Here is a 19,154-nt window from a genome sequence, read left to right on the forward strand (position 1 = left end):
TAAAAATGCAAATGGTAGGATAATTTCAATTTAAAAACATGTTTATTGCAGCCTTTAACAATAGGAGCTGCTCTGATCACACTGAAAAACAACCTCTATGTACCAGTATGTTGCCAGGCTTGCACACCGTCACCTGTATTCCCGGGATGGACAATTTCACCTTGATCACAAAACGCAACAGAATAGATCTGGGGATATGGGGGCGGCATTCATTCTATATAGAATGATTAGACTGATCGACATTGGGAATATTTCTACTCACTATCTTGAATAGAAAACAAGAAAAAAACATGCATGTGATAGAAATTACAAACATGACAATATTCCAGCGACATTAAAATGTACAGAGTAGATTTGTGTCCAGAGATTCTCCCTTTTCAAGTGCATCATCATAGTGGGGTCTGCCAAAGCCTGGCGATGACTGTGAAAGTTCAAAGCCTTTATGAGTAGTGACAGCACACGTCTCTCCCAGCATAGGCTCAGCCTCCCCAGAGGAGAGAAGACTCAGTCGTCGTGAATGTTGAAGAGCTTAGCCACTTCATTCAGATCGGCATGTTCCTCTCCATCTTTGATGATCTGCAAAGACAAGAATGCAAAGCAGTCTATATTTAACTGCGTTCAACATCACTTAAGTGACATGGAGCGGGTTAAAGAACAGAGAAAATATGTATCCTCTGATATTTGTGACAGTTCTCACCTTCCTTGCAACGGGCATTCTGTTGAACACGTTCCACAGGATAATGCCCACCACCACTTTGTCTCGCAGATAGAAGATCACTCCTTTCCCGTAGTTGTCCTTCTGCTCGAGTACTGGAGGGGGTTCAGGGGTGGAGGAGGCTACAGGGCTACTGGCCGTCCCCTCAGTCTCACTCTCCGAACGGATTCCAGTTCCTATCGGGATAGGAAAGACGCTCAGTCTGTCTTTAAAACAATTGTTGGGGGGGGGGTTTAAAAGTTGAGTTGATTTGTAAAACAGAGGTCCTTATGTAGAATCAAATAGTTGTCGGCACATGCTTTGTAAACAACAGGTGTAGACTAACAGTGAAATGCTTACTTACAGGCCCTTCCCAACAATGCAGAGATGAAAAAAAAAAAAAATGATACCGCGAGGAATGATTACACAATGAGCAACGATAACTTGGCTATATACACAGGGTAATAGTACCAAGTCATTGTGCAAGGTAAGAGGTAGATATGTACATATAGGTAGGTGTAAAGTGACTAGGCAACAGGATAGATAATAAACAGTAGCAACAACGTATGTTATGAGTCAAAAGAGTTAATGCAAAAAGGGTCAATGCAGATAGTCCGGGTAGCTATTTAACTAACTATTTAGCTGTCTTATGGCTTGGGGGTAGAAGCTCTTCAGGGTCCTGTTGGTTCCAGACTTGGTGTATCGGTACCACTTGCAGTGTAGTAGCAGAGAAAACAGTCTATAACTTGGGTGGCTGGAATCTGACAATTATGTTGACTGTAAATCAGTATAATGTGGATGGTTATACCTGACTTCTCTGTGGCAGCTTTGGGGGTGTCCTTAGCAGTGGCTTTGGCAAATACTCCAACCGTTGGAAGGCTACTGTCTACTATCCCAATGGCCTCATAGCCTACATCAGGCCCCAGGTCACTCCTGTGGGACAAAATAGGACATGAGATACAAGGTTAGAGGAGAGGGAGCCACTGACGACTAGTGACAAGGAAACTGAATGATATGACTCGTACCAGAACATGGACTGATGCCAGTAGGGCTTATTGGCTCCCGTCATGTTCTCTCCGGCCAGCCGGCCACTCACGACTGCATGGTCATGGTGCTCCACTCGCCTGCGGCCCAGTCTGATGTCATAGAAGCACGCTGCATCACCTGCCTGTAAACAGAGGACACAAAGGATCACAACAGTGGCCTACATAGTCATGATACATCGGTAATAAATGACCACACTTTTTAGTTTATAGTTTCCTTGTGCTTGAGAATGAGAGTAAAGGATGCATATCTTATGAGATGTTCTCAATCTTTCAATGGGGGAGCTCTTCTTTACTGAGAATTGACCTTTCAGAAGAAAATGAAGTAGGAGCCGAAGACAACCACTTGAATTTGCACTTACCACCCATATATTGGACCTAGCCTGCAGTTCTGCGTTGACCCGAAAGCCCCCAAAGTCAGAGTCTACCTCCAGACCTGCTGACTTGGCCAGCTCTACGCTGGGCTCCAGCCCAACAGCTGCAACAATATGGTCCGTCTTCACCACACGACCATCCTTCAGTTTGATCTCCACTTTACCATCTTTGAAGCTCACAGCTTTTACCAACGCTTCTGTGATGACCGCCACTCCCTCTGTAAAAGGTGAAAGATGAATTTCGGTATAAATAACTTACTTAAAAGAAGTATCAACCAGGCAAGGTTGGCAATGGCTGCCTCAGTCATTTCCACAGGGGAGAAGAAACTGCCATATACAGTCCATTAGTGAAACATACAAGTAATAGAGATTAAAGAGGTTTCCCCTTCTTACCGCTCTTGACTTTGGCTGTTGTCCAGTTGCTTAGATACTCCGGCAGCACCTTTCCCATGTTGCCCTTCTCAGGGAACATCTGGATTACCTCCAGGTCAGAATCAGCAGCTGGGAGAAGGATGGACAGAGACACATTACAAAAAGGGGCATTTCACTGTGGTGAATGTTGGTTCAGTAATAGTGCCAAATTAATTGGAAAAACACATGTTTGAAAATATTTTTGACCTTATTTGCACTCACTGTATATATACTTTTTTCCCTACTGTATTATTGACTGTATGTTTTGTTCATTCCATGTGTAACTCTGTGTTGTTGTATGTGTCAAAATGCTATGCTTTATCTTGGCCAGGTCGCAGTTGCAAATGAGAACTTGTTCTCAACTAGCTTACCTGGTTAAATAAAGCTGAAATGAAAAAATAAAATAAAGCTATTAAGACTAAACAGGACGTGCTCTTAGGCTATAGCTCGATGATGGAATACAAGGCTAGTAAACCTAGTAATAACATTACTTATTGATCATCATAATAGTAATAATACCAATAAGGAGATCAAGGAAAAAGGAGGGTTATCATAATAAACATAATTTGACCATTTGGAACAGCGTAAACACTAAATAACAATAATACCATGGTCCAACGAAAAAAAGTATAAAGCCTTTATTACAGCATTGCAAAGATTAAAAAACAGCCACATTTGTGAAATTGTTGCATGAGGCTTGGTGCTCACGGAATCAGTAGGCTATTAAACAAGCACCCAAACAGGATGCGTCTTATTTCTGTAGATACAGTGCATTCGGGAAGTATTCAGACCCCTTTACTTTTGACATTTTGTTACAGCCTTATTCTAAAATGTATTAAATCGTTTTATTTCTTCATCAATCTACACACCTCATAATGACAAAGCAAAAACAGGTTTACAGGTTTAAAAACACTTGCACATTTACTTTAAAAAAATACAAAAACTGAAATATCACATTTCCTTACGTATTCAGACCACTCAGTACTTGGTTGAAGCACCTTTGGACATGATTACAGCCTCGAGTCTTGTTTTTTTTACCTTTATTTAACCAGGCAAGTCAGTTAAAGAACAAATTCTTATTTACAATGACGGCCTAGGAACAGTGGGTTAACTGCATTGTTCAGAACGACAGATTTTTACCTTGTCAGCTCAGGGATTCGATCTAGCAACCTTTCGGTTACTGGCCCAGTGCTCTAACCACTAGGCTACCTGCCACCCCATATAATACCAAAAGCTTGGCACAACTGTATTTGGGGAGTTTCTCCCATTCTTCTCTGCAGATCCTCTCAAGCTCTATCAGGTTGGATGGGGAGCTTGCTGCACAGCTTTTTTCAGGTCTCTCCAGAGATGTTCGATCGGGTTCAAGTCCGGGCTCTTAGCTGGGCCACTCAAGGACATTCAGAGACTTGTCCCAAAGCCACTCCTTTGTTGTCTTGGCTGTGTGCTTAGGGTCATTGTCCTCGTGGAAGGTGAACCTTTGCCACAGTCTGAGGTCCTGAGCACTCTGGAGTAGGTTTTCATCAAGGATGTCTGTACTCCGTTCATCTTTCCCTCGATCCTGACTAGTCTCCCAGTCCCTGCAAAACATCCCCACAGCACCATGCTTGACCGTAGGGATGGTGCCAGCTTTCCTCCAGACATAACGCTTCACATTCAGGCCAAAGGTTCAATCTTGGTTTCATCAGACCTTTTACTGAGGAGTGGCTTCAGTCTGGCCACTACCATAAAGACATGACTGGTTGAGTGCTGCAGAGATGGTTGTCCTTCTGGAAGGGTCTCCAATCTCCACAGAGGAACTTCTTAGTCACCTCTCTGACCAAGGCCCTTCTCCCTCGATTGCTCAGTTTGGCTGGGTGGCCAGCTATAGGAAGAGTCTTGGTGGTTCTAAACTTCTTCCATTTAAGAATGGAGGAGGTCACTGTGTTCTTGGGGACCTTCAACACTGTAGACATTTTTTGTTACCTCCCCAGATCTGTGCCTCGACACAATCCCATCTCCGCGCTTTACGGACAATTTTTTCGACCTCATGACTTCGTTTTTGTTTTGACATTCATGGTCAACTGAGGGACAGGTGTGTGCCTGTCCAAATCATGTCCAATCAATTAAATGTATTGCTGGTGGACTCCAATCAAGTTGTAGAAACATTTCAAGGGTGATCAATGGAAACAGGATGCACCTGAGCTCAATTTCGAGTCTTATAGCAAAGGGTCTCAATACGATATTTAAATATTTATTTATTTTTGACATTTGCAACATTTCTAAAAACCTGTTTTTGCTTTGTCATTATGAGGTACTGTAATGAGAAAACAAATATTTAATCAATTTTAGAACAAGGCTGTAAAGTAACAATGTGGAAAAAGGGGTAGGAATACTTTCCAAATGCACTGTATATAGAAATGATTTATAAAACAAGGCACATTTAACAGTTAGGCAATTGATTATAAACTAATTAAATTGTGTTTTCCTCTCTCCTCACTTTTCTTAAGACAAGGGCTGTTTTCTCATCTCCCAACTCTGCTGCTGCATTGTTCTCAACATCAATATGCTGGTTAACTTTGTTATTATGCACATAGCAACATGGTCTAGGAAATGGCGCCAATTCAACAGCGCACTAATGTGTTTCAGAATTGCGGACAGCGACCACTATCCAACGCAGGAGAAAGCGCATTTGTTATAAAATTATATTTTATTTGTGTTGCACCAACATTCTCACATAATATAACCACCATATACAATTTTAGTTTCACATGTATGAGACTGATGGATTGTGCCATCTCCACGGTCTCCCCAATGGATAAGTCCACTGTGACAGGTGCCTTGTACACTATGAAATCTTGGTCGACCAATAGCCTATCAACCAAACAATCGAGCAGTGGACAAAATGGGGTCAGCCTACTTAACTTACATCTCCTGCCCAGGGCACAGGCCAGCTCACTCCCCAAGAAACCTCCTCCAATGATGGTGATGGATTTGGTGTCTCTGGAGACCTTATCCAAAGCTTTGAAATCTTCAACCTAGGGATGATATCAAGTATTCCCTGTCAATGATAGCAAGTAGCTACAAGTATTCCCTGTCAGAAAAACATACTTGCTGGCACTTATCTTAAACCATTTTATTTTGAATGATCGACATCACTATAGTTTTACGCAAAACAGGAAGTACATGACATAACTCAGGGCTCCATTGTAACAAACCTAACGCAATGGTAAATCGAAGTGCAGGGTAGCGCTATAGGTTCAGGGGTGTCAGAAATATTTTTACTAATTTCACCATCACAGTTATCGGTGCACTTGCTGGCGTTGGCACGAAAGGGCTAGGTTTTGATGAATAAAACTATTTGTGGGTGTGGCGATACGTGGTTGCTTCAAGTTCTGTATTGCCTTGGAATCAACTCCAATGTTAGTCCGTTATAGTTTGTTAAATGTAGACCCATCTTTGACAAATAGGTTAACTTGAACCCATTTGCAGTCCATTGTTCTAAGTAATTGCATGGCTTCAATAGCATTCACACTGATATAGGGGCCGGGCCTACTGTAAATTACATTCACACTGATATAGGGGCCGGGCCTACTGTAAATTACATTCACACTGATATAGGGGCTAGGCCTACTGTAAATTCATTATTGATAAAGGCCTAAATAGAGAAGGAATAATTCTAAACAAGTTCTAAACAAAACAACCTGTTTTAAATAGGCTGTCACTTACAGGCACCATCATTTCTCCTTGTGGGCATATAATATTAAAATGACAGACTATGGAGAGTTTAACACTTATCCTTTTCACAGTAGCTGGACAAAGATCCAAAATAAATAGCAAAGGATAATGTCATTATACTGCTCCCAAATATGCCTGTTTTTTTAATGACCATAATCGGAACCATCTTACAGGTCAGATCTCCAGAAGTTGCATTACAAGAGCGCTATGGACATGGTCAACATAAAACCAGGAAGGTCAATTATTCTAACAAGTTTGGTTGTAATAAAATTAAATGAAAAAGCAATATGTTGTTTTTTTAAACAATAAATGTAAAGAGATCATAAAAATCAACAGGTTAAAAATACAGGCATTGCTGTTGAACCAGCCTTCATTATATTAGGCCTAAGGGAGGGATTGGGTTTTTAACGTATGAAACAGGAAAACCAGCCATTTTTACAGGTTACAGATAACTTCTAAATACGAGGTTCACCGGTATTCACCAAGGTTCTCATCTCTCGTTTCATGACAGGCATAGACATGTAGCCTGCATCATGGAGGGGGTTTTACGCACGTCCAAAACGGGACCTACATGACTAAAATAATGTGGGCCTGCCTACAATGCATAGATAAAAAGGTCATGTCAGCTCAGTTTTACTCCTCTCAAACTTGATATTTTAAGAAAGCTTTGATGAAGATTTATTTCCAAGCTGTCTCAGAAGCCAAACCCTTTATCGACAGTCTTGACTACTTTGTATTTCTAAATACAAAGTATACAGAGGCACCAAAAGCACATTAGCCTACTCTTGTTCCATGTTCATATGGGCATTGTGCTTCTTGGCTAGATAGGCTGCGTTTGAGGTCAAAATTCATGCCATAACCAATTGCGTTATCAATAAAAAAAACAGCATTTGGTAGGTCTTAAATATCCCCATCAGTACTGCCTGAAATTAGCACTTAAGGACACCGCTCATATTTTCACCCTGCCCAACTGAGCTAATATAAGACAGGTAAATTGCCAAACCTGGCGTTAAGGCTGGAAAATGCCAGCGTAACTGTTTGCAATTTCGTCATGGAAAAACTTTTTTCAAATCAAATCAAATCAAATTTTATTTGTCACATACACATGGTTAGCAGATGTTAATGCGAGTGTAGCGAAATGCTTGTGCTTCTAGTTCCGACAATGCAGTAATAACAAGTAATCTAACTAACAATTCCAAAACTACTGTCTAGTACACAGTGTAAGGGGATAAAGAATATGTACATAAGGATATATGAATGAGTGATGGTACAGAGCAGCATAGGCAAGATACAGTAGATGGTGTCGGGTACAGTATGTACAAATGAGATGAGTATGTAAACAAAGTGGCATAGTATAGTATAAAGTGGCTAGTGATACATGTATTACATAAGGATACCGTCGATGATATAGAGTACAGTATATACGTATGCATATGAGATGAATAATGTAGGGTAAGTAACATTTATATAAGGTAGCATTGTTTAAAGTTTTATTAACGTGCGTTTGACACTAGCGCCACCTTAACTCCAGTCCGAAAAATAGAGCCCCCAGGCTTGTGATGCATTAACACCAGATCGCATCAATCAAGCACAAAGGCTCTCCCTGGTGGCTCTCCTTACAGATGGAACATGTCTAAGTTATGACCTGGAAGTCCCTGAAGATGACTAAAATAATTGCCCCTTCCTAACATTGTAAAGGACCTAGCTTCAGCATGTTTTGTTGTCATGTCAATGGTACCAAACACCAAATTAATGAATCATCATCTTGTGGCTTCTGCCCACACCTTTTAAAACATTGATTCTATAGGCAATGTGTTTACCTTTCTAAACAGTGTAGTCCTCTTTGTCACCTCTTCTCCAGCTCGCTCAATCACTTGCAGATTCCTTGGGATTCCACCTTAAGAAAAAAGCTCATATTAATTACTGCTCAGTCCTAGCCTGTTGTGAATGTCGCACCCAAGTCAGAAGCTAAACAGGATGCGCTCAATAAACTGGATTTTCACCATGGTTTACCTGTGGCAATCAGGCACTTATCATAGGAGATCTCTGTGTCGTCACTCAGTGTCACTTTGTTGCCCCTCACGTCCATGTGCACCACCTGAAGAAGATTAGGGAAGGTTTGATAAAAATGTGATGTTAGGACAACATGCTCATCACTCACAGAGTATTCTTCATGGAGGTTGGGTGCTGGATTCGCATTAGTAAAATACATTGAGTGAAATGGACAGCACTCTAAGGATACGGTTTAATAATTTATTCACCAATAAATCATTCACCAATAATTTAATTATTAAAGATTATCCTTGGAGTGCTGTCCATTGCAATCTCCAAGAAGGTTTGATAAATCCTTTTACTAAATCGGAATAAGTTTGGAAAAGATAGTATAACTAATGAAATGTAAGCAAATTCTTCAATTATATAGAATATAGCTCAAGACCAGAATGCTATAAAAACAAACAAGCACCAACCTTTTTCCCAGTGAGCACAGCCACTCCTCCATTCTCCACTTTCTCCAAATCCTGAGGACTAACATAGAATGAGGGAGGCTGGAAGTAGATGCTGAAAACCAGAAATAAACATGCATTAATACAAGAATATTGTACATGTTGATTGTGTTCTGTTAACATGTGAGCACACACACACACACACCTCCTCTCCTTGCCATTCCACTGTTTGAAGCGCAGGGTGTCAACCACACTGGGGTCATCAGAGAACCACAGCTCCTTGGAGAGAGGAGGCCTCATGTATGGAAGGTCTGGTTCATCAGTGATAATCAACACCTGTGGACAGATATCAAAAGAAAAATAGATTAGTTATGGTCTAAAGAAATCAACATGAGGTAGGACTGCAATTACTCTGCAAAACGTATACCATAATGAGCCTGCTATCATAACACAGCTTGCTAAGTTCTTGGTCACTCCATAGATCAACAACAGAGAGGCCCACTAACCCTGGCTCCTGGGTCCCTGGCCCTGATGGAGCGTGCTGCAGCGAAGGAGGCCGTGCCTCCGCCAATCAAGAGGTAGGGGGCGTGTGAGGGAAACTCTACAGGGGTAGGTGCAGGGACCTCAGCAGGTGCAACAGTTGCAGGTTCCGCAGCTGGGACAGCAAATAGGTAAAATCACTGCCTGGTCTGATACTGTGGACTCAGAGGTAGACCCCAAGCATGCTCCATCCTGCTGTACAATAGAAAACCTCAAGTCTAAAAACACCAGAACCATGTGTAGGAGATTATCATTTAGCCGTACAATGACCATTGCACAAGTAACCTTAAAAAGGAAAGGAGATTCAAATGGAGTTAAGGGAAAACAAAAAAAGTTAAATTGTTATCCATCCATGTGAGAGCTTTAACACTTAGCATAAACAGGACCCAAACATAGACAACGAGTAACCTTAACTGGGAAGGAGAAAATGAAAACGTAACCATAAACAGAAAATGAATAAAGAAATAAAAAGGAGATGTGTTGGAAGTAACCATATCGTGTTTACAGAAAAACCCATCGTGCTGTGTTGTCTGTCTGCCCCCCCCCCCCCCCCCCACTCCAGCAGAGGTTGGACTCAGGTCTTACCACTCTCTGTCTCTGTCGTAGTTTGCGGCTCCGCTGTTTCTGCAGGAAGGCTTCCTGCTACTGGTGTTGGTTCTGTTAGTATAACCGAAGCGTTAGGCAATTGGGAAAAAAATCTGAAAAATCTATTTTGATCATTGAAAAATATGGGATCATTTTCCCATACACTGGTCTGAGTGCTTACCACTCTTCACAACGGGAGCAGGAGGCTCTTCTGTAACCTCTACGGGGGACAGTTCCACTGAAGGTTCTGTTTAGCACAATGGCATTTTAAAAATGTAACGGCTTATTCATTATGCTAGTAGTGACTTCACAAAAAATAAATAAAGACTTCATCTTCATTGGCCAAAGCTCTTACCAATCAGAGCTGGTGCACTTGGCTGCTCCACTGCTTCTTCTGAGACAGATCTAGCTACAAGTGCTGCTTCTGTTAGCATGGGTCCTAAATTATTATTATTAACTCTATTTCAACTAAAATAAAAATGAACAATGATTTATTCCACGAAGTCAGATCTTACCACTCTTAACTACTGGATCAGCATCAGGCGTCCCTACTGATTCTTCAGGAGCTGGTTCTACCACCGATTCAGGTGCTGTTGAGGTTAATCCATAGTCCATGATTATAGGGTGAACTCCACATCAAAAACCTACAGGAGTGGAAGGCCTGCTTTCTTCATCCATGCAACCATGCCTTACCAATCTCAGCCTCTGGTGTGGTGGGAGGATCCTCTTGTTCCACTGCAGCAACTTCAGGGGACACTTCTGTGTATTTGACCAACATTCTTTAAAAAAGTTCTGGGGGTCTATGATACTTACAGGCCAAGCATTGATTTGACTAAAATGGGGAGTATTCTTCTAGCAACTTTAAGCCATCACCCTCACCTTCGACAATAGGGGTTACTTCCGGAGTTTCCACAGGAGCATCTTCCGTAACAGGTGCAATCTCTGTTAGTAGGCATGACCGTAAAGGTTAAGGGGAGTGGTACAAAAACACAACGCTTGAAAATGTGCTTCACTGGTTTTAGCTCTTCTCCATTTGATATGACGTAGGCAGCTTAACGGACTTCATAGAGGAGTTAACTGTAAAGGTGGGATCTGCCTCCCTCAATTAACACAACCAGAACATTAAGGCAAAACATAATGCAATAACACACAAAATTCATTTTCAACAATATGTAATAAAAAAAAAAAACAGAACATTCCCATAACATCTAGTAGTTATAACGGGAAAAGAAGCAGAGATTGGAAAGGCTGTGGTGTTAGTCAAGATGGTAAACTATTCAAATCAAACTTATTAAAGTTTGATTGATACAGAAAATGTGAGACAGGAGGAGATCCATTCATAATCATGGACCTGTGGGCTAGGTATTGTCAACCAACAAACTCCAATGACGATGCCCCCACCAACATGTCCCATCCAATTACCACATCCTAGCTATACGTTTGAAATAGTACACATTACATTCAAGGACATGGTATGGTGGGGCATGTGAGTGTAGTTCCAGAACACATGTGCTGTCACAAAACAAGATTGGATGAGTACACATTGCACCCAGACAGTTGATCCAAGTTTGAGAAGACAAAACATTTTGCAGAATAGGAACAAAGTAGACAACAGGGAAATGTGCTGACGGGAGGTGAGCCACTTGAAGAGGGCGTTAAAACAGAGAAATTGTCACATGCCACAGATAGAAGATGTTTGACCAGAAACCGGCCCCATGCAACACTCAGGACAGGCAACTAGATAAGCTAGTTCTCAGTCTCTGAACTTAAGCATCGCTATACACATAATGGGGTGTGAATGCGTTTGGAAGTTCCAGACGTGATGGAGGAATATAAGTATATAAATAGCTATCTATTCTATAGAACTTGTAGATAGTTCCGTTGTTTCACAGGGGGCGGGTTCCTCTGGAGGTGGGGAGCTCTCCTCCATAGCTGAAAGTGACACCTCGCTCTCAGCCGCTATAGGCTCAGAGCTCTCCTCGCTCTCAGCCGCTATAGGTTCAGAGACAGAACCCTGCACAGAGGTCTCTTCATGGTGAGAGATCACATGCAAACTCAACACATATATGTATAGCTAAAGGCCTTCTACCCTGCTGCAACAGTTAAGGGACATATAATTGACCAAACTTAAAGGATCAAGCTCAGCAAAGCTAAAGGCAGCCTGGTAAGTGCAAGATGATAGACAATGACGAGGTTGAACAAATGGAAAGCAGAAGCATGGTAGGTTGGTAGACAAAACTATAGGTTTTCATGTGTTAGCTTTACTTTGAACACACAATTTACAAACTATTAATAACAGCCAAATTAGTGTTGCAAACAGAAGTGACATTGGTGTGATGCCAGGGGTAACTGCTTTATAGAGTATTCATGTTTTCAGTGAAATCTTGCTCTGCCCACCAAACTTTAAAATCTGAAAAGTCACAAATAAAAACCGAACCATCCATGTAAATTAAAACAATATCCAACATAAGAATCCATGCCCCCTAGTGGTGCTTTTCCAGAGTTTGACAATAAACATCTAAATATGAAATATACAGTACATTCGGAAAGTATTCAGTCCCCTTGACATTTTACACATTGTTACGTTACAGCCTTATTCTAAAATTGAATAAATACAATATGTTCTCATCAATCTACACACAATACCCATAAAGACAAAGCGATAACAGGTTGTTAGCTCATGTATTCAAAATAAAAAAACAGAAATTCCTTATTTACATAAGTATGCAGACCCTTTGCCATGAGACTCTAAATTGAGCTCAGGTGCATCCAGTTGCCATTGATCCTCAAATCAAATGTTATTTGTCACATGCGCCAAATACAACAGGTGAAATGCTTACTTTAGAAGCCCTTAACCAACAGTGAAGTTCAAGAAATAGTTAAGAAAATATTGAATAAATAAAATAAAAAGTAACAGTAGAACTACATAACATTAACAAAGCTATATACAGGGAGCCCGGTACAGAGTAAATGTGCAGGGGCACAGGTTAATCGAGATAGTTTGTAAATGTAGGTGGGGGTAAAGTGACTATGCATAGATGGTAAACAGCGAGTAACAGCAGTGTAAAAACAAAGGGGGGGGGGGGGGGGGGGGTGGCCATTTGATTAGCTGTTCAGCAGACTTATAGCTTGGGGGTAGAAGCTGTTAAGGGGCCTTTTGGACCAACACCTGGCATTCTGGTACCGCTTGCCGTGCGGTAGCAGAGAGAAGTCTATGACTTGGGTGACTGGAGTCTGACAATTTTTGGGGCCTTCCTGACACCACCTGGTATATAGGTCCTAGATGGCAGGAAGCTTGACCCCAGTGTTGTACTGGGCCGTTCGCACTACCCTCTGTAGCGCCTTACGGTCAAGATACCGAGCAGTTGCCATACCAGGCGGTGATGCAACCGGTCAGGATGCTCGCGATGGTGCAGCTGTACAACTTTTTTGGATCTGGAGACCCATGCAAAATCTTTTCAGTCTCCTGAGGGGGAAAAGGTGTTGTCGTGCCCTCTTCACAACTGCCTTGGTGTGTTTGCACCATGATAATTTGTTGGTGATGGGGACACCAAAGAACTTGAAACTCTCGACCCGCTCCACTACAGCCCCATAGATGTTAATGGGGGTCTGTTCGCCCCTCCTTTTCCTGTAGTCCACGATTATCTCCTTTGTCTTGCTCACATTGAGGGAGAGGTTGTTGGCCTGGCACCACACTGATAGGTCTTTGACCTCCTCCCTATAGGCTGTCTCATCGTTGACGGTGATCAGGCTTGCCACTGTTGTGTTATCCTTAAGATGTTTCTACAACTTGGAGTCCACCTGTGGTGACATGATTTGGAAAAAAGGCACACACCTGTCTATATACGGTCCCACAGTTGACAGTGTGTCTCAGAGCAAAAACCAAGCCATGAGGTGGAAGGAATTGACAGTAGACATCAGAGACAGGATTGTGTTGAGGCACATATCTGGGGAAGGTACCAAAACATTTCTGCAGCATTGAAGATCCCCAAGAACAAAGTGTCCTCCAGCATTCTTAAATGGAAGAAGTTTGGAACCACCAAGACTCTTCCTAGAGCTGTCTGCCCGGCCAAACCGAGCAATCATGGGAGAAGGACCTTGGTCAGGGGGGTGAACAAGAACCCGATGGTCACTGACAGAGCTCCTCTGTTGAGAACCTTCCAGAAGGACGACAATCTCTGCAGCACTCCACCAATCACGCCTTTAAGGTAGAGTGGCCAGACGGAAGACACATGACAGCCCACTTTGGAGTTTGCCAAAAGGCACCTGAGAAACAAGATTCTCTGGTCTGATGTAACCACGATTTAACCCTTTGGCCTGAATGCCAAGCGTCACATCTGGAGGAAACCTGGCACTCTCCCTACGATGAATCATGCTGTGGGGATGTTTTTCAGCAGCTGGGACTGGGAGAATATTCAGGATTGAGGGAAAGATGAACAGAGAGATCCTGGATGAAAACCTGCTTTCGAGTGCTCAGGACCTCAGACTGGGACAAAGGTTCACCTTCAAACAAGACAACGACACTTAGCACACAGCCAAGGCAACTCAGGAGTGGCTTCGGGACAAATCTCTATGTCCTTGAGTGCCCTAGCCAGAGCCGAAACCCTATCGAACATGTCTAGAGAGACCTGAAAATAGCTGTGCAGCAACGCTCCCCATCCAACCTGACAGAGCTTGAGAGGATCTGCAGAGAAGAATGGGAGAAACTCCACAAATACAGGTGTGCCAAGCTTGTAGCTTTATACCAAAGACTTGAGGCTGTAATCGCTGCCAAAAAGGTACTGAATTAAGGATCTGAATACTTATGTAAAATCATTTTTATATATATATATATATATATATATATATATATATATATATATATATATATATAATATATATATATATATATCAAAATGCGCAAACATTTCTAAAAACCCGCTTTTGCTTTGTCATTATGGGGTATTATTATGTGTAGCTTGTGGGGGGGGGGGGGGGGGGGACAATTGAATCCATTTTGGAATAAGGCTGTATGGTATCAAAATTTGGAAAAAGTGAAGGGGTCTGAATACTTTCCAAATGCACTGTATAACTAGGCTTACATGTTTTTCCTCTTAAGAAAAGTCCACAAATAATCCTTTATTCCAGGTTTTGAACAAGGGTTTATAAAATTTCTCGTAAAAAAAGGCTCAATGCCTAGCTAGAACGCACCGGGTCAAATTGAAGAATAATTTTGCTTTAATCTGAACTATGCAACATAATTTAGCCTTTTATGATTCTCACCTGACCACTAATGTTATACCATCATGCACATTGTTACATAAAACAGAGAGACTACATGTATGACATAAGGGTTGGGGACAGGATTGTTATCGACAAGCAACTAAAAATTCTCACCTTGTGGAGTTTCAGCAGCTTGTTCGCCTGAAAGACAAGATGTACACCACACGAGTAATTTTGTTTAAATGTAAAGACCAAAAAATGCAGATGTGACTTTAGACTGCCAATGTGTGTTATGAATCAAACCTTCTCACCTGGGGCCTCTGTGATTGGTTGTTCTGGCACTACCTTATTTGGTCTGGAAGCAATTTCATTAATTCGTTCCTGATATCGCTCTTTGTCTCCTTTGATGGTGCGGTAAGCCTGTGAAGTTACAAAACATTACATCTTTAAACCTCTTTTCGGGGATTTTTCTGCCATTGAAATCATTGGGCAGGACGTCTAAACGTTTTTTTTTTTCAAGATACCCATGTCCAAACAGTGTAAAAATACATTTGCTTTCGGGATGGAAAAACACGCAGTATTTGTTTTTTAAATATAATCATTGAGAACTAACAAATCACCAAAATAAAAGCTAGACAGTCAGGGAGAAGTGAAAATGGCAAAAACCATACATTTAGCAGTATTGATTTTGTTATTATGTTTGAGCAAAATAACAGCATTAGCCATAGCAAAATGCATAGAATTGCAGGAAAATAGCAAAAACATTTTTTTTATTAAATATTTTGTTTTTTTAATCTACGTCGCCAAAATGGGGGCATCTAAAAATGTTATCTAAAATTCAGTCATGCTGACAGGCCCGACTACCTAGGCCCCTTTTTGACCCTCCAACTCAGTTGAATCTTAAATGACTACATTTGCCAAGTTTAAAACCAGAAGGTCCAACACACAGTATTTAAAGGCCTCTGTCAAAAGACATGTAATGAATGGGTGAATGAGGCAAGAGGGCAATGACAACAACTGTTCAATTCCATTGAATAAAGTCCATACATAATCATTAATAGGGTGACCCACACAGTTCTGGCCAAAAGTCAGAAGACATCAAATGCAGACCAGACTTGAAATAGCACCTTACAGTTTGAAGCCCTGATGACATTTTGACTGAACTAAAACGGTCATCAGCTACAAAGGTCAACAACCTATGGTGTCCAATATATTTGCCCTACTTGTTTTTTTAAAGCTAGCCTATAGCACTAAGCAGGTGCACGTGACAGTACACTTTCACAACAAAGCATGATTCACAGTACTACAATCAAAATCCTTTGCATTCACATTGTGATTAGACAAAAAAATAATGCACTGAAACTAGTGTGCATTACTGAAAGAAATGGGCAGGACACTTATTACTTACATAAAATCCTCCCCCTACACAGGTTGCTCCCACTAGGAGGTAGTACAAGTTGTTGTCCCCTCTACTCCCTGGAGTTCCTGAGGACATGTGGGCCTGTGGAACCAGTGGCAGTCTTCTCTCATTGTTCAACACTGAAATGAATCAAGGTGTGTGTTAAGTAAGCTGGGCTGGAGCAAAAGCCTGAACATATAGTAGCTGTCCAGGACTAGAGTTGAGGACTCCTGCTGTAGTGTTTTCCATTAGGCTAACTCAAATAGTACATTACTTTTCAGTGGATTAATAGTTATAAAGTAAACAGAAATAGCCTGCATGTGTCAAGTTATGACACTAGTCAATCATTCTGGTGATTTCATAAAGGTAGTTTAACATATCAGTTGAATCTGTTCTTTGTCTCACCATCTCAATAAGACCTTATCTGCAAAGAAAACCTGACTGGCTGATAATGATGCATGGCTCAATCATACTAATACTTCCTAAAATACATATACACCTGATGGATGATCCAGTTTGACATTATAAACAGTCTGAAATAAGCGGTGTGTATATGCACCCGAGACCGTGTTACAAGCCAAGCTTCCCCCCAAGTTATATAATTTCTTCAAACATTTGAATATTGCCCAAAATGTGAGAAACAAATTACTGACGTTTCAAGTTCAGTAAGCCAGCTGAGCTAGATGTGAACTTTTTTTCCTACAGAAAATATGTCACGATGGTCCAATGAAGTTGAGATGACGGTGCCCACCACGTAGCCACGGTGGACATGCTTTCTAGCAACGACCTTGGCGGAATACATGGCCATGGGGAGGTTGCGCCACAACAGTTATGATAAGACAGGGCCACGTCGGTTTAAACGCGAGAATATTTCATCCTAGTTAGCAGACATACCTGTGTGTTTCATTACCCACCATGCGAAATGTTGCTAACTAATCTAACGTTAGTAACTAGCTAGCCAACGTTAAATGTATGTCTAGTTAGCTAGCTAGCTACCTATGACACTTAATTAACGTTAGCTAGCTAACTAGCCGCATCTGTAGTTAGTGCATTTTACTGCACATTAACGTTACTGACTAGCTACCCTAGCAAAGTTATCAGACTGAAGTAGTTCATGTTTGACTTGGGGTGTAGTGTACAGTGAAACCGGTTAACAACTGCACCGTTTCAAAGTTGCACATGCTATCCAGGGCTCACCAAGCTGCTAACGTTACTTACATACTCCCCTTGCATTTTGCCGGCACAAAGTTGAAGAGGATCTGGCGAGTGGGGCTAACTTCTTCCACAGGTTTTTACACGTCCACATTTCGAGTTCACAACAGAGAAACCGCTAGCTACAAGCTAGATCTGTACAACAATGTCGTTGGCTCGCTTTTGCCAGAGACTCAAACAGCTAGTACCTCTGAAGTATAATTAGAACGGCTAGTACTAGCTACAAGGCCAGACAGATTTTTTTTTTTTAGGTCATCTGATTCAAAAGCGTTTTTTGTCATCACGCAATGCCCGCCCATCTCACCATTTCATTTGGTGGTTTACTTTATGTGTGCATGTTCTTTCGATGCACATTGGCTCACACTCATGTGTTCGAGCATATCAACAATTTCTCTGGTTTCAATTTTACGCAGTTGGTGTGCTCAAGACTGAGAAAGTAGGCTTGCTCTAATAAATAGATTGTACAAAATAATGATTACAGCAAATATGGTTTAAAACTTTGAGATCTGGTGCTAAAACCCCCAGTGTATTCTAAAACCAGAGCTGGAGAAGCATAACTGTCACTGAAAAATCAGTTGGTGCCATTTATTTATTACATTGTTTGGAACAATATTCAAGAAAAATATTGTCGTGGCGGGATTTCAAACTGAATGTGTATATTAATTCGCGCATAATAATAATATTATGACTTTACTATTTACCACCATTGTTCTTCTCGCTGTTCCTGCAGACCGTTCTCGAGTTTACAAGTAAATTATAATTCCCGACATTTCTGAGTACATTCCGGTTCGACCTAGCTAACAAACTGCCCAGTTAGCTCTGTAGCTGGCAAGATAGATAGCAAGAGGGGAAAAATGGCAGAATACACTCTAGCCTATATACTTACTTTATTTTTTTTAGAACTCTGTTGTCACTTTACGAGATGTGTACCTGGGCAACCAATTTTCTTATCATCATGATGCTTCTCAATCTGTCAGCAATGTGGACACTGACTTTAAACGCCATCAGCCTGATCAGATCAGGCACATTTGCCAAATGTGGAGCATCCTAGTGAGGTTCTGGATCTGAACTTTTTGGTAGCTAATAGCAATTTATTTTCAACAGTTTGAATTAACATAGTGTAACGACCCTGGGTTTATAAGCGCGGAAATTGACGAGCATGCTTTTGTGGCACAGTCGATATCGCGCCGGACCTCGGGCTAGAAGGTCGAGGGTTCGAGACCTGCTCCCCTGCTGTTTCATTATACTGGTGTCAGAAGTGATCGGACCTTGCATCCACGACAGTGCGTGTGCTTGGCTGGTGAGCGCGTTCCTGTAAGACGCAAGCTAGCTGGAGGGACGTCGAAGGGACGCGCTCTTTGTAACGACCCTGGTTTTATTAACGCGATTTATACTGTGCCGCACGAGTATGCTTTTGCAGCACAGTCGATAACGCGCCGGAACTCGGGCTCGAAGGTCGAGGGTTCGAGACCTGCTCCTTGCTGTTTCATTACAATAATGTGTAAAAACATCACTTCACCTTGCAGGATAGTGTAC

At 41.6% G+C, this 19,154-nt stretch overlaps 1 protein-coding gene across 8 annotated transcripts; it reads right to left on the minus strand.

Annotated features, from left to right (window-relative positions):
• Positions 1-20: 20 nt before the first annotated feature.
• aifm1 (apoptosis inducing factor mitochondrion associated 1) lies at positions 21-17,886 on the minus strand. 8 transcript variants are annotated; one of them, XM_021623172.2, is made up of 22 exons: positions 17,625-17,886; positions 16,416-16,546; positions 15,319-15,427; positions 15,182-15,208; positions 10,685-10,747; positions 10,499-10,564; positions 10,321-10,395; positions 10,161-10,214; positions 9,987-10,052; positions 9,806-9,877; positions 9,187-9,335; positions 8,886-9,016; positions 8,705-8,795; positions 8,250-8,334; positions 8,057-8,133; positions 5,428-5,536; positions 2,505-2,612; positions 2,100-2,329; positions 1,720-1,862; positions 1,503-1,627; positions 698-891; positions 21-576 (listed from the first exon to the last, which is right to left on the minus strand). In XM_021623172.2, the coding sequence occupies exons 1-22, from the start codon at positions 17,710-17,712 to the stop codon at positions 505-507; spliced, it is 2,265 nt and encodes a 754-aa protein (XP_021478847.2). In that variant the 5' UTR covers positions 17,713-17,886; the 3' UTR covers positions 21-504. The 8 variants fall into 8 exon arrangements, with proteins under 8 accessions (XP_021478847.2, XP_021478846.2, XP_021478845.2 ...); XM_021623171.2 differs by having other exon boundaries at positions 10,161-10,229; XM_021623170.2 differs by having other exon boundaries at positions 10,161-10,244.
• Between the last annotated feature and the right edge of the window lie 1,268 nt (positions 17,887-19,154).

This window comes from Oncorhynchus mykiss, chromosome 12, assembly GCF_013265735.2.
Source record: "Oncorhynchus mykiss isolate Arlee chromosome 12, USDA_OmykA_1.1, whole genome shotgun sequence".
Lineage (NCBI taxonomy): Eukaryota > Metazoa > Chordata > Actinopteri > Salmoniformes > Salmonidae > Oncorhynchus > Oncorhynchus mykiss.

Excerpts from the sequence above, each read along its gene's own strand:
- aifm1 (XM_021623170.2), bottom strand. The coding sequence starts at position 17,712 with ATGTGGACGTGTAAAAACCTGTGGAAGAAGTTAGCCCCACTCGCCAGA. Across the intron at positions 2,613-5,427 it reads CTGTGCCCTGGGCAGGAGAT|CTGCTGATTCTGACCTGGAG; the intron begins GTAAGTTAAGTA and ends TCCTTCTCCCAG. Across the intron at positions 577-697 it reads GAATGCCCGTTGCAAGGAAG|ATCATCAAAGATGGAGAGGA; the intron begins GTGAGAACTGTC and ends TTGTCTTTGCAG.